Below are 26,005 nucleotides of genomic sequence, written 5' to 3' on the forward strand. Positions count from 1 at the left end.
TCAGGCTAATCAATCGTTTCGTCGAATAACTCTATTCTTTTCTGTTTTTTTTTATTATATATTTTTTTAATTTCCCTTCCTTTCACTTAAGTGTCGAACAGTATTTTGTCTGTCTTTTTTGGGTTTCTATATCAGAGTGTGGTCCATATTAAAAGTATTTAAGTTGTGTATTGTTGTGCTTACTTAGAAACACACCGTTTGCACTTTTGTTTATTCTGAATTTGATAAAGATTGTCATCTGTTCGCACCCCTTTTATCCAATTTCATTGTCTGTCAAACATGTCACGTATGAACGCGGGGAGACGTGCAAGAGTCGCAACGAACAGTCATGTACCACACGTCATCCAATAATTTCTATAGACATTATTGTTTTATAATATTGTCCATTACGTAAGGAATACAAGTTACTGTGACGCAAGGAAGAAAAATATTGTAGATACACAGGGGGACTGAGGACTCTAGTCTCCGATTCATTGTACCACAAATATTTATTTCCTACTTGATTTTGTACTTGTGACTATAATCATAAAGCGATAATACAATTAAAATTTGGACATGTGTTTTATAGATCTCTGACGTTTTTAACTTCTGGCATTATTTAAATATACATGAATATGAGATGTTTCAAACACTTGTTATACATTATTTCGTATGTTACCTGGGAACAATGCGGTGGCTGAGAATGAAATTTAAGTACTCAGCAATCGTTCCATTATTTTAGTAACTTGTTCCATGTCGGCACGACGCTCGGATCGTGAAGCTACTTGGCCTAAGAATGCCTTGAGTAACTTTTTCTTTCCATTTTTATATTTCTTTACCAATTCTGGATTGTCGTCAATTACACTTTGACAAAGCTTGATCAGTTCTGTTTCGTCAGTTATTTGGAACCACTCATTTCTCTCGACGATCTGTAACAGGAAATTGTTACATGTTTTTATTGTGACGTATATCTTATAAAGATTAAATTAATTTTCACCTGTCGTGGGCTGCTCTCAGAGTCGTCTATTAAAATATCCAGTATCTGCCTTGCTACTGTTATATTAATGTTTCTGTTTTCCAAAAGATCAACAACTTCTCCAATATGTTGATACGGTATAAGACTAAATAATGGATTTATTCGTTATGGTTAATAATATGCCAAGTGTAGTTCATTAAAATTTACCTACCACGAGTTTAATTGTATATTTTTGTTGTTCAAGCTTGTCAGTAAATCTGTGATCAATATATTTGTAACCCGTTTCGCAGAACGTTTGTTGTTTTCCTTCATAATATTGATAAAATATTGTAACAGTACAAGCTCATTCTGAAATCATAAAATAGTATGTATTCATATACATAAAATAGTATGTTAATCCAAATTATGACGGTAAATATAAATTTCTATAATCATCGATAAAATACTTGCCACTATTATAATCGCTGTTTCAGATGATAGCCCAAAGTTTTCTTGTAATTTAACACGTATGGCTTCCGGTAATTCAGGAAGTTGGGACTTTAAAAGCGGGACGTTTACCAAATCATATTTATTTTCTATGCTCTCGTCCATATGCAGATGTAATGGCGGTAAATTGGGTTCAGGCATAAAACGGTAATCCTGAGGTACAGTTAATAATATACATGAATGTTTTTTAATAAGCGATATCCAAGGAAGCGAACGACATATTAATATTCGTACCTGTTTCTCTTCTTTATCACGCATTGGAACTGTCATGCCTTTCTCATCGTTCCATGCTCGCGTTTCATTAACGATTACACCACCAGCTTCCAATTCTAAAATTTGTCGTTCAATTTCGTACCGTACGGCGGTGGCTACATTACGCACGCTACCGATATTTTTTATTTCTGTTCTAATTCCCAATGGTTTACCTGGTTTATTCACGGAAATATTTGCGTCTACTCGAATAGCACCCTCTGGAACATGTCATCGTCAAATTGAGTTATCCTTCGCTTGTATTACGTTTACTAATTTTTAATATTGTTGACAAGTATTACCTTCCATTTTGCAGGAACAAGTTCCTAATCTTTCTAAAATAATTGACAATTCTTTAACCAAGGCAGCAGCCTCTTCACCATCGGTCAAATCTGGCTCAAATACGAATTCCATCAATGGTATTCCAGCACGGTTCAAGTCAACTAAACTCCTACCATAAAAATCTTATTATGGGATCTGAAATAGCCTGCACCTTATTTTACATCGTACTAAATTAGAAAATTGAAGATTGTTATTCACTGCAGGCGACAGTTTTACCTCCTTTCTAGTTCATCGTGCAAACTTTTTCCACTATCTTGCTCCAACTGTATTTGTTTGATTTTTGACAATTTAACATATGCTTTCTTATGTACACCTGGGGTAAATACACGAAACTTAAGTTCTCCATCAACAGCTAATGGTTGCCTTTGTTGCGTGATCTGATATCCTGCCTGTTCAAAAATTGATAACATTGATTTTGTTATAGAAACGTCGACTAAAGAAAAACTTACTGGTAAATCAGCATAGAAATAATGTTTTCTATCAAATAATGAAACTTCATTCAATTTGCAGGACAAAGCTAATGACGTTGATACAGCAGCTTCCACACATCTTTTATTCAGTACCTATGATAAAAAAAATTAAAAAACACTATAAAACAGTATGATCCCCATGTTAATTCAAATATTCAAACAATATCATTACAGGCAGTGTTCCTGGAGTAGCACAATCAAAAAATGATACACAAGTATTAACTGGTTTTGCAAAACTAGTATCCGCTCCAGAAAATAATTTTGACTTAGATGCTATTTGAGCATGGATTTCCAGACCAACTACAGAATTCCATTTTTCTCTGCAAAAAAAATTGCTATTTATTTATTATATTTAGACAGTTGTATATTCCCCTATTAACATATAATTTCACTTACTTGTCCTTTAGTTTTGGTTGTGTACTACTAGAAAAAGCATTTCTGCAATACCAAACATAGGAAATACATTTATCCCATTTATTAATATATAGAATCCGTGGGTTGCCACTAAGTTTCATTCTGAATAGTAACAATGAATTCTGTAACTATATCAAAAATGCATTTTGTAAAGGTTAGGGGACAATTTATTGGCGTCTGCTAGTAAAGCTTCATTCACTCGAAACCGCAAAACTTGTAATCGGAGCAGGGTGACCGCAAGAAATGATGAACACGTATGATGTGCGAAAAGCGCGAAGATGAGCGATTTTTGAGCCACAGATTGGTACGAATTTGAGGAAAACACTTTCGGAGTGGTAAATGCTGTTTTTGTACTAAATATTGGAGGTAAGATCATTGGAAATTTTGTAGATAAGGTAACACATTAAGAAGTTACTTTCAAACTCATCAATCTGTGAGATTGTAAAATTTACATAAATTCTCGTGTAACAATTTATTATAGTTTAGAAACGTTATGTGCAGCATTGGTTAAGGAACTACGATAATAATATCATAGTTTTTCAAATTTCTTTTCATTGTTAAATTAAATGAGCATTTTTCTTTGGCATGCGTCACTTAAACATCACAATCCAATTTTTTAAATTTTTAGTTCAAAACTAAAAAAAAATAGTTTTCTGCATAACATATTGGATGTTTTACATCAATATCTGTGAAATATTCATGCAAACTAGAGCAGAAAATGTAACTCAATAGAATACGACCCTGTTGTAGGGTGATGTTATATTTAAAATGTTTAGAAATGGAGTTAAAATATTCAGGTCATCATAGATCATTGTCTTTAAACTTACATATGTAAACAGGTAAAAGCAAAATATGAGCACTTTATACATATTATATAAAGAAATTAATTTTATTCTTAAAAATTACATTATTTTTCGATTATTACGCGTTTCTCACTGAACCTTTGACTATTTTAACATCGTCAATAGGGCGATCATTTTTATCAGTCTCCACTAGACCTATCCTCTTGACTATTGCCATTCCTGAATGTATTCGACCTGTTAGATAATCAGTATAGATTGTTATATGTACATAAAACTGGAAACTCTTTAAATACCAATAAGTGTTTTACCAAAAATAGAATGTTTTCCATCAAGCCACTGAGTTGGAGCAAGTGTAATGAAAAATTGAGATCCATTAGTGTCTGGTCCAGAATTTGCCATTGACAGTATGCCAGCACCTAAAATAATTAAATATAGAATTTAAATACTATGTTATTCTCGATTCAACAATACTATATGTCAAATTAAATAATTTACCAGTGTGTTTTAAGTCGTCATGAATCTCATCATCGAAGCATTCTCCATAAATAGACATACCACCTTTTCCTGTACCCGTAGGATCACCACCTATTAATACAGAATTCAATTGCTATTAATAAAATAGTGATATCTAATTATGCAAAACAATGAATCATATACTATCTTACCTTGAATCATAAAGTCACGTATAATCCTATGGAACTTGGTACCATTGTAATAACCGCGTCTCACAAGTTCAGCAAAGTTTCTGCACGTAATTGGAGCATGCTTCCAATAAAGCTCAATCGTAATTTCACCCATCCTAGCACAAATTGAAACAAGTTAATATCAATGAACTTGCAAACTTAATATAACCTTCGTTTAGAATTAAAGAATAAAAACTTCACTCACGTAGTCTCTAAAGATATGAAAGGCGGTTGCCAATGTTTATCAGGAATTCCTGAAATATTTGTTAGAGCCATTTTTTCACTTAAAAATTTGTTTCAAAATTGATACTGATTCATAAGGCGGCATAACCTAGTAGAATCGCTACGGTATATTCGGTATACTCCAAATTGTCAATCTTCACATGGTACCAATATAATAAAATGAAACTATACACCCATGCAAAAGTTATCTGCATAAGAACTAAGCATAAGGAACATGAGGCAACTATGGCCAGACTTAAAGTTTTGATTGCGAAATTAATTATATCCAATAATCGATAATTTTCATCGATTTTTATCTGAACTTCTATGAGGCAACTCGCGTGATTATAAAGATAACGTAATCATGTAACTATAAAATTGCTATAGTAGCACCTTATATAACAAGAGATCGCCTTATCAGAATATTCTTATACTTATTTTTAACTGTAATTAAAAAATTTTTCTATATAGAGTATAAACATAATATGTGCATATAGTTAGGCATAGTGTACGAGGAGAACTAGATTCTTTGGCGATTACAGCTGTCTCCAGCAATAATACGCCATTATTAGCGGCTGTAGGCTGACATTAAAGACGCGTTGCGTTGTGTGTTCCACGATATCGCGGTCCTCTTAGGCATATGGAGAATGTCGTAAAGAAAAGTAGCCCGACCGTGTTCCGCGGTGATTTTTAAATGTGGTCTGTCGAATCAAAATCTAAGGCGCCTCTTTATAAATTGCGAAGGCTTTTGGCGCACGTATTAATTAGAGTTGCCGGGAGGAGTTAACCTTAAAAAATATGTACTCACCCAGGGATTTGGGAAAGCCGGATTATATTAGTCTAAACATTCACGACACTGCATCATTTGCTCGAGGAACCTCACGCAGTCTCTGGAGGGTAAGAATATATATATGGTCTTCATAAAAAGATTGATGTTAAACATTTTTTTGTAAAACATTTTACATCTCTGACTGTTAAACCTTGATTAAAAAGTGACTCTTTTTAATTATGTTTTCATTATGTTATTAAAACAGAATTTCGCTTTTCCAGCAATGGAATCAACTATCTAGATTTCAGAGGAATATTTTGTACTTTGCTGTGATCACCATCTTGCTTGTTATATTTTACCTTTTGCCTGGCGAAACAAAGAGTAATATTTTGATAAATGATAATGATTATGGAAATGTTAAGGTGATACAGGATACTCCGAAACATGATAAGGTATTTAAAAGAAACATGTAAATATGATTTATATTACATATAAGTTTATTTATACAAAAATATTTATTTTTGTAGTTGGTTGAGGAATTGGTAGTGGATAATGCTGAACAGGGTGGTGGGGCTGATGGTGGGGAGGTAATAGAAGAACCAGAATTCCAACCAGAAATCAATCAGATTGACGATGACCAGATAGGTGAACCACCGCAACCTAAACCTAATGCCCTTAAATTTGATGGTAAATTTCTTGTGCAATCTGTGTTGGAAAAGTTATATATATATATCTCAATTCATTGTATCTCTTAAACAGGCCCACAAAATGATAGGCAAAGGGAAGTGATAAAAGCATTTAAACATTCCTGGTATGGATATAAAAAATATGCTTGGGGTCATGATAATATTAAACCAGTATCAGCAGGGCATCATGAATGGTTTGGCTTGGGACTGACTATAGTTGATGCTTTGGATACATTGTACATAATGGGTTTGAATGATGGTACACATACAAATTAATAAGTATTATATAAACAAACTACACTCCAGCCTTTACATTTATTTCAGAATTAAAACCATCTGTTCTTTTCAGAATTCGCGGAAGCTCGAGCATGGGTCGAAAATAGTTTACTGTTTACTCATGATCGTGATGTCAACTTGTTTGAAGTTACCATAAGAGTACTCGGTGGATTGTTAGCAGCTTATCACCTCTCAGGCGACAAACTCTTTCTTGATAAGGCTGTAAGTCAAGGACTTAACTTCTGAACCATAAGCCATATATTACCATGGTTCAGTTACTCCCCATAATCAAGTAATAAATAAAATCTGATTTTTAATTTGAATAATTTAAGACTGATCTGGGTGATCGTATGATGCCAGCCTTCTCAACGAGATCCAGTGTTCCATTCTCAGATGTTAATCTAGGCACTAAGAGTGCACACAGTCCAAAATGGGGTCCTGATAGCAGCACCAGTGAAGTTACATCTATACAATTGGAATTCCGTGACCTTAGTCGTAGTACTGGCCAGCCGAGATTTGAGGTACTAATTGTATACATTATATGAGTGAGATCCCATGAATCGTCTTTCACATTTAATTTCAGGCAGCAGTAGCAAAAGTTTCGGAACACGTTCATCAGCTAGAGAAATACGATGGTTTAGTACCAATCTTCATTAATGCAAATACTGGTTTGTTCAGAGAGTACGCAACAATAACACTTGGAGCACGAGGTGATAGTTACTATGAATACCTATTGAAGCAATGGTTACAGACCGGAAAGACTATTGATTAGTATGTACAATACTTCTGTGTTATCGAATTGTATTAATGTGTGGTTTAATTATATTATTCTTCTTTAGTTTACGTGATGACTATTTGCTGGGTATTGCGGGGACTCAAAAACATCTCGTGCGGCGTACAGCAGTTAATCATTTCTTATTTATAGCGGAACTTATAGGAGCGTCAAAAGACATGAAACCGAAAATGGTAACCAGTTTTAACAGTCTTTTTAATTGATGATAAATTTTGAATGTCATTGCAATTCATATACATTGAGAAATTATGTTTTACAGGATCATTTAACTTGTTATCTGGGAGGGACGTTGGCTTTAGGTGTCCATCATGGATTGCAACCAGATCACATGGATCTGGCTCAAGAAATTGTTAAAACTTGTTATCAGACATATGCGATCCAGCCCACCTTCCTTGCTCCTGAAATTACGTACTTTAACGTTCAAGTAAGTACTCTTTATTTGAAAGATAATGAAAAATTGTATCGTATTAAATTCCTATAATAACAAAACATGTATTTCGTCTACAGAAATTGGAGGATGAGAATCATATGGATATGTACGTGAAGTCAAATGACGCGCACAATCTTTTGCGTCCTGAATTTATAGAAAGTCTTTTCTATATGTGGTATTTTACTGGAAACAAGACTTATCAAAACTGGGGCTGGCAGATATTCCAGGTATATAACACTTGAAGTAATATTAGATAGACATTTTTTTTCGTACGAGACGCCGGTTAATGCTTCAATACGTTTTATGCACCTAGGCTTTTGAAAACTACACCAAAGTACCAAATGGATATACCAGCATCGGTAATGTTCGCAATGCGCATAACGTACGACCGCGAGACATGACCGAGAGCTTTTGGTTTGGTGAGACACTGAAATATTTATACTTATTATTTGATGACACGAGACAATTAATCAATTTAGATAGATGGATCTTTAATTCGGAAGGTCATCCATTACCCATTTATGAGTCATAAAATTTAATGTACTCACAATTTATACGAAACTCAACACAAAAGCTTATAATCTGAGTATGCTTACTCAAACAAACTTCATATTGTCCACGCGCCCTAAATTTTTCTACGAAATAGCAATGATATTACGGCTTCCCGATTTATTATAAATCCAAAACAGGATTATTTCCAGTCGGACTGTAGTTGCAGCACAATAATTGTACATTTACTATTTTACAAACTGCAAACATTTTTAAGCACAGTTTGTGATATGGTACTTATTTCCATTATCGTAATTGTTACTCGCGACGTTAACGCAAGTGATTTATAAGGGATAAAAAAATAACGAATAGATTTATTGAAATGTCACAAAGAGAGTAGAGTCGTGTATTGTGATCTCCTATAATGAACGTTTATGGTTAACTAATGAGAAGCTGTTGTGAGGACAGGATGTATTATACTCGTTATCATTAGGGGGGGAAAAATGAAAATTTTCTAGTCGTCAACTACTAATCTATATCGTCCTAGATAGTCTCAAGAATTATTATTTTCTCTTATTTCCCAAACAATGCAAGCAACTGTCAGGATCAACTGTCTTTGCTAAGTATCCATTATGAGTGCAATGATGATAGAAATAGAGAATGTCTGTCCTTATATACAATATACAGATTATTACGCTGCGATAGAACGAAGGAATCTTTTTTGAACAAATTATTATTTCCCCAGAAGACTGTCTTATGTAATCGATATCCATCATCGTTTATCATTATGATGTCCCCTTCGTTGTTCCAACTATAGTTTAATCTCAAATAATTGACAGATGATATATCATATAAAATGTACAATCTAGGGAGAGTGTGTGATCTTATATGTTGTGTGAATTCCTCTCAGTGATTTTACTTTGTAAAGTCAAGTTCAGAAAGTCGTAGTAAAGCAAGGTGAAAGATTTGAGATATAACAGATGTGATTTTAAATATTTAGCAATAATTAAGCTGATGAACATGAATTCTGAAAATTAATCGATCGAAATTATGTGATAGATAATGAGGCAAATATTAATATCATTAGACTACTATCCACTAAACGTTAAGAGATAAATGTGAAAAAAATCACTTAGAGCGAACAAACCTTTAGCTTAAAGTCGATCAGTGATCATGGTGACACTTAAATTACCAGCTTAATTTGTAAATTATATTATTACTCGTCTTTTCTGTAAATAACAGTAAATCCTAAAAATATATATTATTATATGGGATGTGGAAGACTTTGAGACGTGGCTTTGAGCTCGTTTACATTCATTACTTTTTCCAATATACAAGATGAAAACGCACCAACTGAAAGGTTGGTTCTACCATAGAAAGCAAATGACCAAACTAGCTTCATAAGTTGGTGGGTTTAGCCTGGGCAACCCTACAGACCCAAAACTCTATATAAATAAATCGGTTACCCTCTTTAGAAAGTATATAATCATTAAATAAAATCGTTAACTAACTTAATTGTAAACTGCTGTCAACCATGTCTCAATGGCTCATATAAGTTTTCGGTATGTGAAGAAAAATAAATACGTAACATTCGACATAAAATAGAATTGCACTTTTAATTAATTTCTCAATCTCCGTACACTCACGACAAAGATATATCTTACCTCGAGTATCTCCTTAGTCTAATAATCCCAGAGTTCATGGAAATTGTAAGATATTTATTTATATATAAATTCGCCCATAAAAAATCTATCACTTGTGTAAATACATTATCAAATGTACGTCGTCCTCGCCACTGCATTCCCTTACAGCATCCCAAGGAAGACTACGAATGTAATTCACCTCTACAACGCGTACTTTTTCTATTGACCCCGGAAATAATTAAATCAACGATATTTAATTTCCTCCTATTTCATTACCACGTGCACATAGTATATTCTGTCTTTATCAAAGTCATTAGGTCACGATATGCAAAGCATATAGAGCCAGCTGTTGTAATGAGTTATACGTATGGTACAATGTCTAGATCATTACACGTACCAATTCTGGATCAGTTCTATTGATGGGGATTTACGAAATTTAGTATAATAACTTTTCCTTATCTCTGTTAACATATTTTCTCCTAGCTGTTCACCATGCAAAGACTTGTACAGTGTTAAGGCACTCAGAGCCACCAGCTGTACTATACAAATTTATCATAAAACTGAACTACCACTTATAATAAATGTAAAAGTATCAAAATACAATTACGAATTTACCTATCTCGTGTATTATCAAGCGGAACCAAAACTTTGTGTAAAATCCCAGTAACTGATCCTTAGAGAAAGTAGTTACGTGTAATTGACACAACGAGCATATAAGACTGACTGCTCGTACAAGCGATTATACTAGTGTCTTTTTATCTACATTAGACAGGCGAGTATCTATCTAGTGTTAGTACCCTGGAATGATTGCTATTAATAAATTATCGTAAAGATCATTACTTCCCCGGTAATGGAATTCGAGCGAGAAGTTACGTAATAGAAATTGTTCAAATTCGCAAGTGAAAACCAAGTAACGCTGTAGCTCGTCTATTCTCTGGAATATGTATATAACCAACGACAAGAATTGGTCTATAGAGACATGAGGAAAAACTTGTAGATAAACAAGACTTAATGGTAGCTCTAGATAGCTATACGTTCTAATCCTAAATCTAATACCTCTTACAATAACGTTGATCCCTAATGCCAAATCCACATGCTCATTGCCCTAGGTACCTTTTCAAGGACTGAAGAAATATTTTTCAAAACATTTCCACTTGTTATCCAGATCGCCTTCCTGTTACTTCTATACTTAATCTACAAGGACAAGAAATATATATCCAAGTCCATTAATTCTATACGGTAGACACTGTAATTCTATGCGAGAACCGTGTACGAGCGGTTGACTTAGCGAAAATAAAATCCTTGAGAATCACAGCTACCAATGCCAATATTAATTTATTAACAATATACGTATGTACCTATATATATATATCTCATCATTTATCAAGTCCAAGCAGTATCAGACTCCGAGTGCGCGCACTCACTTAATTCAATAGACAAGACGCACCCTGTACAAGTGCTTGACCCTCTCGTCTCAGAGTATCGTGCACTCGCAGCACTGTTGCGTAAAGTACAGGCACTTTATGACGCAGGGATCGTCATCGACGTCGTGAACGAGCTGTTTGCCGTCGGCGACGTCGTAGTAGTCAGCCCCGTTCTTCTCGATCGAGGGCTTAGGTTCAGGAACCGGTAGAGTCTTGTGAATAATCGGCACGGCCTCCTCGATGTCCTCGACGTCGACGTCGACACCCGTCGACTTCTGTATCGAAGATATCGGAGTTATCTTTCCATTGTGAACGTCGTTCGGCGTCTCGAATCCCGACGAGGGTAAGGAAGCTTGCAGGGGCGGCGGCGAATCTCCAGACATCAAGACACTGAAACATCAATAATTTATTAATCTTAATACGAACGTCCGTACGGTATTTCAATTGACAATAAAGACATTTATTTTTCCTATCTTCCAATTGAATTCTAGTCTGATACTATATAGGCAACGTATGACAATTATGCATCCTGTTCGATCTTGCAGGCCTCAGCAGCTTCTCGTTGCCCAAGATGAGATCGAAGCAGTGGCAATCTCTACGATAGAGTCCAGTCTATATTAAGTAAAAATGATAAATGATATTCAGCGACTTCGCGTATCTTGCTGCACAGTTTGCTAAGATGGCGATATACGTCCTAGCTGTCTACGCGTGGGTTATTTAATACCCACTGTGTCCACTTCTAAATACGTTACTCGACACTTAGCTAGGTATTATATTCTTTAGCTAGTGTGCACTACGAAATGGGTGGGTTGGTACTCCTGATTACGTTTAAATCGATCAATTCGAAACCGATTGACGATACAGTATTTACTGTCACTTAAGGATAAGACTTATAAATCGATACGTGCAGTGCGAACGTAAGACAAAGTGTATCAAGATGTATTTTGACATTTGACAATAATTCCCGCTATGATCGTTCGCATACATTAAATTTGTGGCAAGATTGCTTCACGTATTTCGAATTCATAAGTATCCGATGTCTTTGACAGGTATAATATATATGTGCGATTTTATGTTGCGCGTGAAAAAAGAAATGGCGCCTTTTTAAACTTGGAGAATTTCTTATAAATGTCAGGCATTGACGTAAGAACGGTTCGACGCAATTTTTTTTACAATTCCTATCAACATATTTTATCTATAGTTTATGCAGTCTTATCGTTATATAAGGATTTATCGAATTTCTTTTATATTACTCTTCGAGTCATTCGTTTTTCACGTAATACAGTGATATCGAAGAGGAGTAATTCTCGCGTGGAATTAACGTGGCATTTGGTTCTGAAGTACCAATAAAATTATCTAGGTCGTTGAGCTTGTTGACTTTGTTAATTTTAGACTAATTGAAATACGTGAGGAGCGACAGGTTCATTTAAATACACTGTACGCGGTATACGATTTGTATGTACAAGTAGTTGGATAGCAGTCTGGGCTCTGATAAAGTGTATAAAACATTAATGAGTTATCAGTATACCAAATTAAGCCGTAAGGTAAATTCTTCACGAGCAAGCCTCCGTGTATATACCGGGTGACAGTTTGCGTAAAGTAAATTTAACGAAATAGATAAAACCGTTGACAATCGTCGCGCTCCAGTTTCAGGATGCTTCCAGCGCGACAGTATTAAAAAAAAAAAAAAATTGGCTCTTTAAGCCTTTTCGTCCGGTCCCAAGTCACAGGATATTAAGCCATACTGATTTCAGTCACGAAAGGATGAGCAGGCTTCGTCGAACGGTCAAGAGAAGCAGATAAAAGAAAAAAGAAAAAACCCTCACGATTTACGAGGATCCAGAGTGTAATTTCAAGGAGGAAGGAAACTATGTAAATTATCTTTACCCTGAAATCTACGAGGGATCAGACATACCATGTAACACTCTTGATGGGGTACATCCTGGCTTCCTCCTCCTTCGTCAAGGTCGGGTAATACATCTTCTCGAGGAATTTCGTGAATACGTGAGTATCGCCCGTAGCAATATACCCCGTGACAGTCAGGTCACTGTAGCCAATGCGAAAGAGAAAAAAAAAATTTCTAATTCTTTTATCCCCAGAGGATGCAGACGATCGTTCCCACGTGGAAAAGACACCGGAGAGCCAAGATGCGGATTAGTCGTTATCAGTCGCCGTGACGAAAACGTAACGTGAACGTTTCACCACTGAGACACAAGACGTTTCACGTTGTCAGCGAGAATCATCCCAGGAGGTGTCTGTTTTGACGATTCCCTGATCTTCAAGGGAAGTCTGACGTCAGTGTTAATGATCTTGCGACTGGGTCAATAATCGCTATGGATATTCGACGCACCCTCGATGATAATCGAAGCGTTTCGATTCGCCTTGATAAGAAGACCGGGAAGATTAATCGGTGTAAGAAATCCACCGGTGCACTCTTCCATCACTCACCATGTACACGTTTGCCTTTCAATCGCGAGAGACTGTTTAAAAGATGCATCTTGCATACGTCGTGACGTCGACATCGTTAAAAGGTTAAAGTACCCAACCGTCTGACATTCTGCCTTTAACGGGGGCTAATTGACAGCAAATATCACGGATTATGTCTGAATGATGCACTGTAGTGGTTTTCAATGAAGAATCGATGCTCGACACTGTTTTAAATACTTTGAGTTCTCGAGCGAGATCCTTTAGAGGGAGATTTCGTATAGTTATCTCTGTTATGAAGAATTGTACGAACGTTAAGATACACGAGAGCACGGGTGACGTGATATCTTTCGCGCGTTGGGTTAAGAGTGAATTATCACCGTTTTATTTCATTTGTCAGCGGGATTCACACTACCGATTATTTTCAAGTATTGGGTAATCATAGTAAACACACGTGAATACGAATGGGAAACGAAAGGCTCTTCCGGGCGTGGGAGTCGAGCGAGAAAATAAGTAAGGCTCGTGTATTTCGTAGAGGAATCGAGCACGCGACTATCGGAAACCTATATACCGGGGGAACCGGCGTGCGTTCCATAGATTGCATTTGACTGGGAGGGTGAGAATGCAGCTGCTCCCGAACTTCCCTTTTCTGCCCCCCATGTGTATAGAACGATTGGACGAAATCTACGAGGTGTATTACGCCAGCTTCTAAATCGCTTACTGATTTCTAATGGAAACTCCAGTGAAAGCGGGCCCGATCGATATTTTCACTGGAATTACGATTTTTTCAAGTCTTGCCGCAATTATCGCTTCTCGCTGAAACTGAATCAGGTTTATCCGCCATGTTATTTAGAACAAGACAGTCGGTTTTTTTGTACCTCGAAAGAACTTTTTTACCGTTTACGCGCGAGTTACCCGTTACGGAGTGCACCTATCCAGGTTGACAAATTTCTTAAGACAGTGCATAAGCACGAGCCGAGTAATGAACTTTTGCAACAGCGATACAAGACAGTTCACGGGATCGTAGAACTTCTTCACTTTGTATATTCAGTATAAATACTTCACTCTTCCGTATCAGGTACGTTTAACCAAAGAGTAGGAAACTGTCTTTACTAGAAAAGTAATCGCTCGATAGTTGATTATGGAGCTATTGATCACGTATATTTGCTGATACTAAAGATTAGCTCATAAATTTTTACACTTCGTAAGATAAGGGTACTTCGGTATAGCCATATCGAATAAAAAAAATTCAATGTACACGATTTTCGTATCACGTGTAAGATCGAATTACATGCTTCTATTTAATTTCGTTCCGAATGTATAATTTTTATTTCAATTTTTAATTACAGACAAGGCCATCCCACTTGATCCGTACGCTGACACTAAAATGACGATCATACGAAGCCGGTCGTGCAACGGCCGCGGTTGCCGTTAAACTGTTGATCCTACCCTCTGACACTTTTCACGTGGAGACGAATTTCGAAGCCGGAGGGAGTCAGGTATGCGAGTTGGCTGCCAGTAAGAGGGCGTAGGCGCTCAAGACTCGCTCTGTGGTCGGACCAATCAGAATTGGAGAGCTTGAACGTAAGAAATATACGTTACGTTCGATTGGAAGGACAGTAGCAGGACGATGGAATGCATTATAAGAGAATGAAGAACCCTCGTGCATAGCGCTTGGAGAATATTCGCGCGACGATCACTTTCGTCGGGAATGCGTCGAGCCGATGAAACGTAGAAGCATGCGTCGTGTTTCCCACGGTTACGCAGGTAACCAAAACTTTTACAGCACTGTCTGGCGGATAAATCCTCTTAAAGGACGATAACCTCAAGGAATGTAAGGACATGAAGCTATGCTGTTACAGGGTTAATCTGGACCAATGGTAAACTTTAAATAGCTGCAGTAAACTTGACGCGTGAGGCGGAAATTAACCGAAGCAAAAAGAACTGCAAGAGTCTGGAATTTTCAACAGTTGGTAATGCAGGGCACGGCCCGAAATTTATGGCCACTTCAAGCTCTACAGGCCACATTCCACCAGTGTATTTTTCAGTCACGTACGGCAAGGCCATCTGTCTTTAATTGTCACTGAACACTACTGTGGGAAAGAAACAAGATATATTGTGCAAGTATTTAAAGAAAGTTTCGACAGTTTCACCCACAGTCACGTCTGACGTCAACGTAGATACCGATTAATGCATGTCCTGGTTGCTTCGCAGACGCCTGGAGCAATTAAAGTAAATTAGTTTATTTCACTTATAAATATATAGTGCCCTTAAAGCTTATAGGTAATTTGTACAAGTATAGGCAGTTACAAGAGGATATTAAGCGGGACCAATTGCTAAGGTAGATATTTGGTGTTTATTGAGGTTCGACGTTGTTATTGAAGTAACTATTTTTTTTTCATTATTAACAGCTGAGCGACAAGGTGATCCGAGAGAAATCAAGATGAAGAAGACCATGAAGAACACATACTCGTTATCATCCTCGCTACGCTACCGACTAATGGTAGCTGGACAAGAGCCTTAATGGCAAATTGCTCGTGACACAATTAACTAGGGTCGTTGCAGCTAAAACTTTAATGCAGCTTGCAATGGCTGCAGCGTTGAGTGCGCTTTAAAAAATTTGTAGTAAATTCTTCCGCATTACTAGCTTAGCTCTGGGCTATCAATATTCGTGCATGTATATATATACACACAAGCGTGTTATTTCTTTACTGACTAGCAGCAAGAAGGCATACGTGACTACACGGGTATTACTGCATAGTAAAATCTTACTGTATCTAACGTGCAGTGCTGTAAGATGCCATGGTAGAAGAAAATTGTACTTGATAGTATTAAGTTATTCCGAGCGTAAGACGATAGTTTCATGATTTAATTATTTTTTGCTATACTAACGTTTCATCACGTAGAAAGGTCAGGCTCGGTTACGTATATTTCAATGATTGGCACATTAAAAATGAAATGTTAGTACGGAAATAAGCATAAAAATATGGCCAAGGAAATCTATACTGTTTGCGAATTAAGAATTAGTAAATTATTAATGAACATTATATTCTAATCAATATTACTTTTGCACTCAACCGCAGGGAGTTATACGTATCTATTGCATTAGGAGTAAGAGAATCCAATCATCTTGATACTCTGTATTCGCGATATACCTGCACTCGATATGAAGCACACATTGTTATTATTACACTGTAACGTACCCCAGGTAATAAGCAAGTGGCATGTTTTGCTCCTTCACAAACATGTTTGAATTTCGACACAGCGGAAAAGAAAATATTCGAGCACGTCTGATCTGTTCTGTTAACAAGACACGAGTCACCAGGATCTGACAAAACGAAGAACCCGTCACACACACCTACCTGGGTAATAATTTACACCCGAGGCATATAAATGTCTACATTCTAAATCTGTGACTGGAGTCACATCGTTCTGTTAATGTTTATAGACGATTTAAAAAAAAATTTATTTAAATTTTAGTTTATTTAAATTATTCATGAATACCGCAGCCTCGTGGTTTTACAGTAAATTTCAAAAACAAGATTGACTGATATAGCATTATATTACTGTCCACTTTAGACTGGATAGTATAGTTTACGAAAAGCAAATCCAGTATTCTTACGTACAACATAAATACCTTGTTGCCATCTATCGGCGTGCTATGTAATTAATTAGTGGCAGTGCATCGTGAAATCTATGAACGGTAATCAACGCATGACAAGTATTAAGATAACTGACTTTATCATTGATACAGTTGTCAGAAAGTTTTTTCGATTGGCTTATTTAAATTGCATTTCGTAAACTAAACAGCAGGAGAGTCTTGCGGCGGCAGAAATTGAAAACGGTAAATCAAAATTCATGAAAGCCATATGGCCACCATAACCATAAATATACGACTGATAACAAGTTGCCAGAATAAGATCGACTTACTTGTACTCCCCGCGCTGCGGTAGTGGATTTTGAAACCGCATTGTTCGGACGCTTGGGTGAACTAGGAAATTTATACCTCAAATATACCTCAAATAAACGCGACAGACTATAAATACAACATTGATAACACGACTCATCGCTTCGAAGTGCAAAAGCCAACTGAGACAAATGACGAGCTGTACAGGTGAAAATCAATGGTTATAATCTACTCACCAGTTCCCATTATGTGTACCCTAAGAAATCCTGGTCCGATTGTGTCAACAGGCATAAAAATTATATAGAAAAAAAGAGCATTAGATAGAAATATTACGAAAAATGTATTAAAAAGGAAGAATCGTATTTAGAAAAGTCAAAAAAAAAAGCAAGAAATTTATTTGCCTATAAAACAGATAGATTGCGCTTAATACGACAGTTATTCGTTTGTTAAAATTTCGACTATCCAAGGTCGGTAGATTGTACATACAGACCAATGGCGGCAGCTTGAAATTTCCCAGGGATATATTAACCGACTAGGTTGAAGAGTTCATAAAAAGAAATTATAGAAACACGATAATCGTGCGTATCGATTTTGCTTTTTGTCGGGCGACTAGAAGAAATGGAAGTGAGATAGAACGAAAAAACGTATCATGGACTCCACGCTTAGATTCGAAAGACGGTAAACGTGCTTTTATCACACAAATAGTACAGGCAAACGAAACATGATTCCTTCGTCTCAATGAAAGAATCGTCAACTCACAATGATCAACGCTGTCGACCGTAACGATTCGTCACGTTGACGATCCGTCCGGCACGGAGGTGTGCGAGCACGTTCGAATCTATGCAAATGGGGGTGTAGCAGAGGAGAATGATGATACACGAATCATGGGTAACGTTCACGAAGCTTCGTCGTACTGAATTAGAGCTCGAGTTAGATGAGATTGTAAATGGGTAGGGGTACTTTAATTTAATCGATTAGAGTAATCATCAGAATACCACGAATTACTAGTGTGGTTACCCGATTATTACCAACCTGTGAATACGGGTCGAGGCTAAAATCGGTCTACGCCTCTGCTATCCATGAACCCATTTAAATTTTATGCTAACCACATCTACCTGTATATTCTATTTCTGGTATCGTAGCATTACGTCAAAGGAAAACTATATATTGCTACGGTATATAGGTACGAATATACCACGGTATATACGAATATACTATAAAAATAATTATAATGAGAATTCGACCGATGGTAAATAACGAAGTGAAAATAATTTTTCATGAAAATGATCTGGAAGGTGATTTTAACTATTTTGCAGTGTCCGAGGTCAGAGGTTAACTTTGGCCGCATCAAGGTTGCTGACGCAAGAATACCGACAATAGCGGGCGCAGAATCCCATATATTCTGGTACGTGTAAAAAAGAAATATTACAACCGATATCTCATCAGTGGATGGTAATGGTTCGTCGATTTCTGCCGAACTAAATCGGCCAGTACCTACCGAGTCGAATTACGACGAGACAGCGTAGCCATTACTCGCGAAGGTTTCAGGTTAAGCTTACGAAGCAAAGACGATCGGTCCCTTCTCTCCAGAGAGAAAGAAGAGGAAAGGCGAAAAGAGAAGAGAAACCGCGCGGCTTGGCTGTTCTTTCGAACCACTGCGCAATAAATTACCATTCCCTCACGCTCGGACGTTTAGGTGGGTAAAGCAGCCGAGACTGGCCATCTTGGGTAACTCACCCTTCGTGATGATGATGATGATGGTTCCTCTTCTTAGGGAGGAAGACCCAGGTTCGTACGTGATGCTTCTTTTTGTTCGACTCCTTTTTAGGTCTTCCAAAACTGTGTCTACCACCGCGTCCGCCACTACGCGACCTGGAGAACATCTTGACCCGGATTCCTCGTGGTTTTACTATTTTCTTTAATTTGGATCAGAATTTTATCACCACTGGATCATCCTGTGATATTATCGTCGATTAATAACACCGGTTCATTGGAAACTGTTCGTTGACGTAGGAAAGAGCCACAGCCCTTTCGACACAATGACCGGATTGTCAGTTCATGTACAAAGCCTGTATTGTCTTGGAGTTGAGACTCAAGCCCAGCTTAAGGTAGAATAAAGAGAATGTTACAGTCCTATTGTATGAGGTAGACAGTGCCAAGTTCATGCGGTCGAAAATCTGTCACTGAGGTTTAACTTCACTCACTGAATTGAGGCAACGTTCATGCTCCAAGAATCCACTATGGTAGTCCCTGTTGAACTCGGATGAACTCTTACTGCCGAAAAACCCGTCTCTCCGGAACACCTTGGCGGGACGCAAAAGAGAAGGGATTCCTGTCGAGAAGGGACTTACGACAACGAAAGCGAATCAAAGAATATCCTTAAAAAAGCAGTAACCTGGTAGTTGTTACGCTACGCACGTCATGCACTAGGGATCGCATCTGTCCAACAGCTGTTGACCATGTAAGGACCCCTGACGACACTAGCGGATTGTACGAGAATTTTCTCAATATTAAGGGGTGCAGATATGCCAGCTAACTTCCTCGCGTGTATGGCGTCTCCTTGAGGGTTATGTGAATTTTATCTGGGGACGGGTATTTCTCGAACGTACAAGAAAAAGATCTTGCGAGAGACCTCAAACGGGTCCTGAAGCGTTGTAGTCCCTCAGCGACATGCCATAAAGCGAAGATTAGATATATATTTTCATTCTTCTAAAGATCGTCAGAGGTGACTACGTGCTTTATTGCACCACCTACGTTACGACGTACAATCTGAATTTCTGACTTGGGATTTATGTGTCCGCGTAGAATTGAATGCCAATAATCTAACGGCGTGGGCGACCTTTTATTATTTATTATATAAAATAGTTGCGTCTAGAGGAACGTTGTCCCGCAACAAAGTTGAGCAATAAACAGTGACTGATAATACGAGTCAGGTTTTACTGTATTCTCAACGGATCCCACGCGTCGCCAGTGACACTACAATTAGCCGTGTCAAACTTGGCGAACAGTCAAGAAAAAACCATGTCACTGTCCATAAGAATCTCGTGAATTATGGCCCGGTGAAATGCATTGCCAAACGAGAGGTGCGGCCATTCGATAAATTTCAATACTTCGAAGACCGTGAGAAGCGTCCAAAGGATTTCATTGGCGAATTGCCTCCGTCATAAAATTAAACAACGGAATCATAGAGAATTCTTGATTCAATGCTAAGCTTATCGAACGTGGTTTTAATATTTTTCTTCATAGTCACCTAATTATCTGTACGCCAAACTTCGTTACCCCCATCGATCAGTACTTGACGATTAACCAAATGCTGGGATTCGCACAGCGTACTGTGCACTGTAACTGTATTTCCCGAAGACTATCTCATAAATTGTATGTAGCAGAACCATAAAGAATCTTCCCGAGGTCTCGACAATATTCCCATAAAGAAATTTAATCGTGTCAGAAGGAATCAGCAGGCGAGACACGCTTTGATTAATCACCTGCGTATACATTCGGTGCTACGTGAAAACTCGCCCAGAGTAGGCTTCTACTTTTTTTCCAGCGCATTCGCCATAACGGTAGACCGCTAACCATGCTTGGATATTCTGAACACCCTGTACGATTCCTGCGTCATCGAGAATCGTGAGCACGACGTTAGCGATTTCACGATTACCAACATCGGATGACAAACCGCACGTACGCGGCTAGGAATGAAAAAAGGGTCCTCCAAAATACTATTATAAACGAATGCTACTACGCTATAGACGGAAAAGCCATTATTTGTCGCTAGTGTACGTATGTCGTTGCACGAAAACTAACCACGAATCGTTACCTCTTGATTCGACGTACCAGCGAGATTAAATATCTAATCCAATTTTACCGATCCTGTGTTCCGAAAAGTAGCGAGGAATTCCCAGGGAACGTTAACATGAACCGTGCGTGTAAGACGCAACGAAATGGCACTTGAGAAACGGCAGGACGGAAAAAAAATGTGAACAACCAACGGAGCAAACACTCTCGCGTAAACATTCGCGTATACTGAGCAACTCGTAGCCGCTCTCGACCCACGTTCTCTCTGACGAAGTCTAAACGTTCCAATTACATGAAGCGCAGCATAGTCTATGCATCCAGTATGCCACAAGCAGCGATGGCGAGCAGCGACAAGCACGAAGGAACGTGGTGGAATGGAACCAAGTATATTTTTGAAAGTCAACGCGGCAATCCCACTATTGTTTCTTCAAATTGAATACACTACATCTGTATCGTATGTGCTATTTATTATCATGATTTTTCATACAATCGAAATATCGCTTCAGATACTTTATACATTTTTTTCAGTATTTACATTGGTTTCCGAAGAAATACGTTGATGCACGTAGTGAGGCGTGAAACAGGTTTTCGATGTTTAATCCGACTCGACTGTCTCGTGAGAAGTTTGAAAAATGAAGTTGGTCCTGGCCTCTCGAGCTAACAGAGACATTATTTACTTTAGGCGTCGTCCTTTTCAAAGAACTTTAGTCATGTCGCAAGCTGACACCTATACTGTACGTATGTTTTATTCTACAACGTACAAGGAGTGGAGTCCTTTTCGAGTCCGTTTCGAGATCATATAGAAGTTATAATATCCTATATAAATATCATACTACTCTGGTTACATATGTTTCTGTATGTAAATCCCACAGGTGCATCAGGTTATCGTCTGTCTGTATCGTGTAAAGCCAGATTAGATATCAGCCAATACCCGTCTCTACATTCGTACGATTCTTTCGCAGACTTCTGTGGCCTTCTTAAACGCACGTGATTGTTTCCAATTGACAAAGTGGCAGGATTTTCGCAGTTGTGAAGTTCAAAGAGTTTCAGCGGTTCTCATGCCGTCTATGGTAACTCCAACGGACGTGGACGCGTCTCTGACGTATAACGAACAAAGGAATTGCTGCTTCCATGCATTCGCAGTCCGTGAATGGTGTAAACATGTGCATACAGGAAGCCTTTCCGTGTATCAGGATATCCTTGAAGCTTTTATGGGGCCCTAAAGGATTCCTGATTTAACGTTGCTCAGCAAGTTCGCAACGTGCCAAGGTCAAGGACAACAGCATACTCGTCGGGTAACCCTTACCAAGTCTAACCTCTGCTCTTTTCCTTCCATTTACATTACCATTTACTATAGCTGATCGACAAGTCACACCGCGTATCTCTTAACACGGTGTACAGACAGGCAGTGCGTAAACAACTTGAACAGTCGAGAGTTTACTAGTGGGCAGTGCTCAATTGAGCCACTGGATAACTGCAATTTGTTCGACCGGAAACAAAAGGCAGAGACGTTGGGGGAGCAATATTAGACCTTACTCAAGTCTCTTGAGGGTTCGTTCTCTGCTCAAGTCTTTTTCCGCCTGTTCACGATGCAAGGCGTCATCCATTTATGTTCATTCAAAGAGTCATTCCAGGCTCTCTATCATACCTGAGCCTAGATCTATAGACATTGCTGAACAATAGACACAAGAACAGTTTTGTTTCATCGCTGAGGAATGAACTAAGGGCTCTATAGAAATCGTGCACAGATAACGACTCACAGTGTTCTTCAATAATTTCTGAGGTCTAATCGCTCGTCGATTTCGATTTGAAATTCCAACTAGACATAGGTCATTGTTGTTTCACGATTGGCATTGTTGAAAGACCTTGTAGAGCAGCGGTTACGATTGACATGCCTGCCTTGCAAATACGTGAAAGTTAATTACAATGTTAGGAAGTTACAGGTCGATTATGAGGTTATCTGAATCAGGTCGATGTTACATTTTCATTTGGAGAAGGAAAGAAGGCCGTTGAGAAATACGAGGGGCACGATCTGCGTCATAGAAACGCTGATTCTAGTATAACTGTTTTTTAAAATTAATTTGAAATTTCTTAACGGTCTTCTTATTTTGTCTAGTTAAAAAAGTACAAGAAATCGTTATCTAGAAAGAATTGATGATCATACGAAAAAAGTGTCCTCGGTGCTTAACTCGAGTCTCTTTTTAAGGTTATCCGATAACCGGTTATCCAATAAAACAAAAATCAAAATCCATACTCGTAGTGCCTTGAAGAAAATTTCAGTATAAATTAAAATCGTTAGCTACTATGTGACTGTGAGATAGACGCCATATTTTTTGGGCTATCTATTTTTGCATTCATTTAAACTCTACTAGCCTTCACGATCGAATTCGTGCTAAACCAAACTCCATTATTTGTTCACACAGCAACTAGAGAAAACATCCCCAAAAAAGAACTTCAGACTCATGCGCCATAATACTGTTTGTATTACGCGCGCGGAAACGACCGTGGCCTCCTTTTGCCATACATAGTTCAATTATCATTGTAAAAACTAGGCGTCAATCTAGTGATCCATAAAATCGTGCTATCTGCTCAGATTAAACAGGAAGTTTGCTTTACTCGTGTCATATGCTCTTTTGTTCGTTGCTAAGAGAAATTCAATTATATGCCATTTTTGTCACTTTGTCACGCGACAGCTTGATTCCAATTATCAATTGGATCACGTGCGCCAATACTATACGAGGTATACGCACATAGACTGTGAATACGAATAATAATCGAAGCGTAAACAGTAGGTACGCTAGTGAATCTTTACATACTATAGTTCCAATTTTACTATAGCACTGAATTTACTATGGATTCCGGCGAATGCGTAAGATACAAGATGCCTCTTATATGCTAGACAAAGTGTTTGCTTACCATACCATAATATAGTGTGTGTGTATATATATATATATGTACTTGAAACCTTCAAAAGCGTCAAGAGTAAACTCATAAGTCATTCGATACAAGTCCTGTTTTCATACTGCTAACTTAGGCAATGTTAAAATCAGTAGAACGCACCAATACGAGAAGAAATGTAAATCAACATCATCAAATATAAAATTAAACACGGAATAGCCTTAATCAGTGTACCGAACTAAATATCCCATAAGTGTATAAGGAACACTAAGTAGAAAATCATCAATAAACATAGAGAAAAATGACTTACCCATCAGATGTGCTTGGTACATCGTCGTAAACATCAGCATGCGTGATTATCGTCGAGTCCTTCATTTTAGTTTCTTGAAATCTACGTCACATGATAAAAACGTCAAAGCTGTCAGAAATCTTCGCAATTTTCTGCAAATATCCAGTAAATCCAGTCACGCATGAGGAGTAATTATTGATTACATTTATATACACGTACACCACTGATTAACACTAATGTTTTTAGTTTATCAATTAGAGAACCGGTTCGCGCAGTGTTTCATTAGAATATTGTCTCTTTTAGGTTATTTGAAGAATATATAAATTGGCACTAATCTCACTGTATATTTTATATCGTAAGGGAGCTGTACGAACGCAGAGAAAAGGGCCACCGTGAAAGTCACCGACCGGTTCCTGGTAGATTCGAATTTCAGTTGTTGTTCAGGAGACTCAACGTGAACACGCGTGGCCGTTCTAGCATCGACTGCGGCAAACCTTTCTCCCGCCCTTACTGCTGCTTACCACCGCGGCGGCAGAAGCTTGACTGGCCGTTCTCTCTTCGTATATCTATTACTCGTAGTTCACCCTTTACAGGCACGCAACTTTATATCCCCACCTTTTACACCCCTGCAGATAAATCCGTCTAGTGTCCATAGGCATTAAAAATCGTTTAGGATGAGTGAAAAAGCTGTTAGTTTACACGTAAAGATGTTGTAGGATCGTAAAATCGGTTAACGGATTAACAGGGATTCGAAGGACCAAGATAAAAGTGAATAAGAAAAACTTCAAAGATCCATCCCTCGGTCAGAGCCAAGGTGGTCCCAATTTATTAAACTTCCTTTTCATGTCTCTGACGAATGGTGAAATAACAAAAGATGTCCCCTTGGCGAAGAGAAATACATATGTATAGAAGGTTATGTCTCCTAGGCATAAAACGACAGAGCTCTTTTACCCTGCTCCTGAAATAGGCGAGGGAATTTATCCAGGAAAAATTTTCATTCTTATGCCACACTAGAGGATGATAAGTGACTCAGATGTTTTAGTTTTACTTTCTTTTCCCATTAGACACTGTGTTATTGGAATTATTACTGCTGCGTGATTCTATTGCGTGTGAAATAAATTCAGTGGATAGTTTTTGATTAATCGAACTGTAGGCATTCCTGACATTACTGCTTGACTTTGGCTCAGTACCTATATCATATCCATAGGATTTCGATCTGCTTCGGATTATCAGGGGTGATTGATGAAGCTTCGGATTTCGTGAGGCGCACTCGTAGTGCGTCATCGTGACTCGTGGACGATGCCTTTGGTTGGTCGTGAATAAGTTTCATGTAGGGCTGCACCCCGACCTCACAGTGAAGGAGGGTTTCGCCTGCACGGGGTGCCATAAAGGAAAGTCTATCGAGGGTGGCTGCAGTCAGATGCACTAGGTACTATTTATGGAGAAGCATTAGTCTGCACTGAGAGCAGAACAGACACTTGGAATTACGGATGCTCGTACAGTTGTACAGTATAAGGGAGCTTCTTCCATAAGGACGTCATGCAGCTAATATAACAAA

The 26,005-nt window shown here is 37.9% G+C and overlaps 4 protein-coding genes and 2 long non-coding RNA genes across 25 annotated transcripts; 3 read left to right on the forward strand and 3 right to left on the reverse strand.

Annotated features, from left to right (window-relative positions):
- Window positions 1-469: 469 nt before the first annotated feature.
- On the reverse strand, window positions 470-3,384 carry LOC107269256 (glutamyl-tRNA(Gln) amidotransferase subunit B, mitochondrial). 3 transcript variants are annotated; one of them, XM_015742909.2, is made up of 11 exons: window positions 2,899-3,384; window positions 2,675-2,837; window positions 2,482-2,595; window positions 2,249-2,421; window positions 1,993-2,141; window positions 1,867-1,911; window positions 1,676-1,770; window positions 1,406-1,594; window positions 1,167-1,303; window positions 977-1,100; window positions 470-908 (listed from the first exon to the last, which is right to left on the reverse strand). In XM_015742909.2, exons 1-11 carry the CDS (start codon window positions 3,015-3,017, stop codon window positions 690-692), a joined length of 1,527 nt encoding a protein of 508 aa, XP_015598395.1. In that variant the 5' UTR covers window positions 3,018-3,384; the 3' UTR covers window positions 470-689. The 3 variants fall into 3 exon arrangements, with proteins under 3 accessions (XP_015598395.1, XP_015598392.1, XP_015598393.1); XM_015742906.2 differs by having other exon boundaries at window positions 1,676-1,911; window positions 2,899-3,378; XM_015742907.2 differs by having other exon boundaries at window positions 1,676-1,911; window positions 2,675-2,822; window positions 2,899-3,372.
- A 400-nt stretch (window positions 3,385-3,784) lies between these two features.
- LOC107269219 (peptidyl-prolyl cis-trans isomerase-like 1) lies at window positions 3,785-4,819 on the reverse strand. The gene is made up of 5 exons (XM_015742822.2): window positions 4,608-4,819; window positions 4,385-4,518; window positions 4,215-4,304; window positions 4,028-4,135; window positions 3,785-3,953 (listed from the first exon to the last, which is right to left on the reverse strand). Exons 1-5 carry the CDS (start codon window positions 4,676-4,678, stop codon window positions 3,838-3,840), a joined length of 519 nt encoding a protein of 172 aa, XP_015598308.1. The 5' UTR covers window positions 4,679-4,819; the 3' UTR covers window positions 3,785-3,837.
- Window positions 4,820-5,084: 265 nt separating this feature from the next.
- Window positions 5,085-9,669, forward strand: LOC107269210 (endoplasmic reticulum mannosyl-oligosaccharide 1,2-alpha-mannosidase). The gene is made up of 11 exons (XM_015742806.2): window positions 5,085-5,521; window positions 5,675-5,845; window positions 5,921-6,080; window positions 6,153-6,338; window positions 6,429-6,577; window positions 6,688-6,876; window positions 6,939-7,126; window positions 7,195-7,321; window positions 7,408-7,572; window positions 7,656-7,805; window positions 7,892-9,669. Exons 1-11 carry the CDS (start codon window positions 5,423-5,425, stop codon window positions 8,108-8,110), a joined length of 1,803 nt encoding a protein of 600 aa, XP_015598292.1. The 5' UTR covers window positions 5,085-5,422; the 3' UTR covers window positions 8,111-9,669.
- On the reverse strand, window positions 9,665-25,239 carry LOC107269220. 17 transcript variants are annotated; one of them, XM_025086460.1, is made up of 4 exons: window positions 21,283-21,477; window positions 19,670-19,715; window positions 19,203-19,567; window positions 9,665-11,524 (listed from the first exon to the last, which is right to left on the reverse strand). In XM_025086460.1, the coding sequence occupies exons 3-4, from the start codon at window positions 19,346-19,348 to the stop codon at window positions 11,185-11,187; spliced, it is 486 nt and encodes a 161-aa protein (XP_024942228.1). In that variant the 5' UTR covers window positions 19,349-19,567; window positions 19,670-19,715; window positions 21,283-21,477; the 3' UTR covers window positions 9,665-11,184. The 17 variants fall into 17 exon arrangements, with proteins under 17 accessions (XP_024942228.1, XP_024942227.1, XP_015598316.1 ...); XM_025086459.1 differs by having other exon boundaries at window positions 19,670-19,768; XM_015742830.2 differs by having other exon boundaries at window positions 19,670-19,797.
- On the forward strand, window positions 11,532-16,755 carry LOC107269222. 2 transcript variants are annotated; one of them, XR_003060092.1, is made up of 3 exons: window positions 11,532-13,138; window positions 13,234-15,899; window positions 15,970-16,755. It is a non-coding gene; the product is annotated as an uncharacterized LOC107269222 (long non-coding RNA). The 2 variants fall into 2 exon arrangements; XR_001537994.2 differs by lacking the exon at window positions 11,532-13,138 and having other exon boundaries at window positions 14,764-15,325; window positions 15,421-15,899.
- On the forward strand, window positions 21,581-24,374 carry LOC107269225. Its single transcript, XR_001537998.2, has 3 exons — window positions 21,581-21,714; window positions 21,789-21,994; window positions 22,133-24,374. It is a non-coding gene; the product is annotated as an uncharacterized LOC107269225 (long non-coding RNA).
- Window positions 25,240-26,005: the final 766 nt, after the last annotated feature.

This window comes from Cephus cinctus, unplaced genomic scaffold (assembly GCF_000341935.2).
Source record: "Cephus cinctus unplaced genomic scaffold, Ccin1 Ccin1_scaffold0617, whole genome shotgun sequence".
NCBI lineage: Eukaryota > Metazoa > Arthropoda > Insecta > Hymenoptera > Cephidae > Cephus > Cephus cinctus.

Bases quoted from the DNA above. Each gene is read 5' to 3' on its own strand.
- LOC107269256 (XM_015742906.2), bottom strand. From the start codon at position 3,017: ATGAAACTTAGTGGCAACCCACGGATTCTATATATTAATAAATGGGAT. The intron at 1,101-1,166 runs GTAGGTAAATTT...TCCATTATTTAG, and splicing joins AATATACAATTAAACTCGTG to TCTTATACCGTATCAACATA. The intron at 909-976 runs GTGAAAATTAAT...TTCCTGTTACAG, and splicing joins CTGAGAGCAGCCCACGACAG to ATCGTCGAGAGAAATGAGTG.
- LOC107269219 (XM_015742822.2), bottom strand. From the start codon at position 4,678: ATGGCTCTAACAAATATTTCAGGAATTCCTGATAAACATTGGCAACCG. The intron at 4,519-4,607 runs GTGAGTGAAGTT...AATTTGTGCTAG, and splicing joins TTCATATCTTTAGAGACTAC to GATGGGTGAAATTACGATTG. The intron at 4,305-4,384 runs GTAAGATAGTAT...CTGTATTAATAG, and splicing joins ACGTGACTTTATGATTCAAG to GTGGTGATCCTACGGGTACA.
- LOC107269210 (XM_015742806.2), top strand. From the start codon at position 5,423: ATGTACTCACCCAGGGATTTGGGAAAGCCGGATTATATTAGTCTAAAC. The intron at 6,339-6,428 runs GTACACATACAA...TGTTCTTTTCAG, and splicing joins CATAATGGGTTTGAATGATG to AATTCGCGGAAGCTCGAGCA. The intron at 6,578-6,687 runs GTAAGTCAAGGA...GAATAATTTAAG, and splicing joins AACTCTTTCTTGATAAGGCT to ACTGATCTGGGTGATCGTAT.
- LOC107269220 (XM_015742826.2), bottom strand. From the start codon at position 19,348: ATGTTCTCCAGGTCGCGTAGTGGCGGACGCGGTGGTAGACACAGTTTT. The intron at 11,525-19,202 runs GTGAGTTACCCA...TTGATGTTTCAG, and splicing joins CATCATCATCATCACGAAGG to TGTCTTGATGTCTGGAGATT.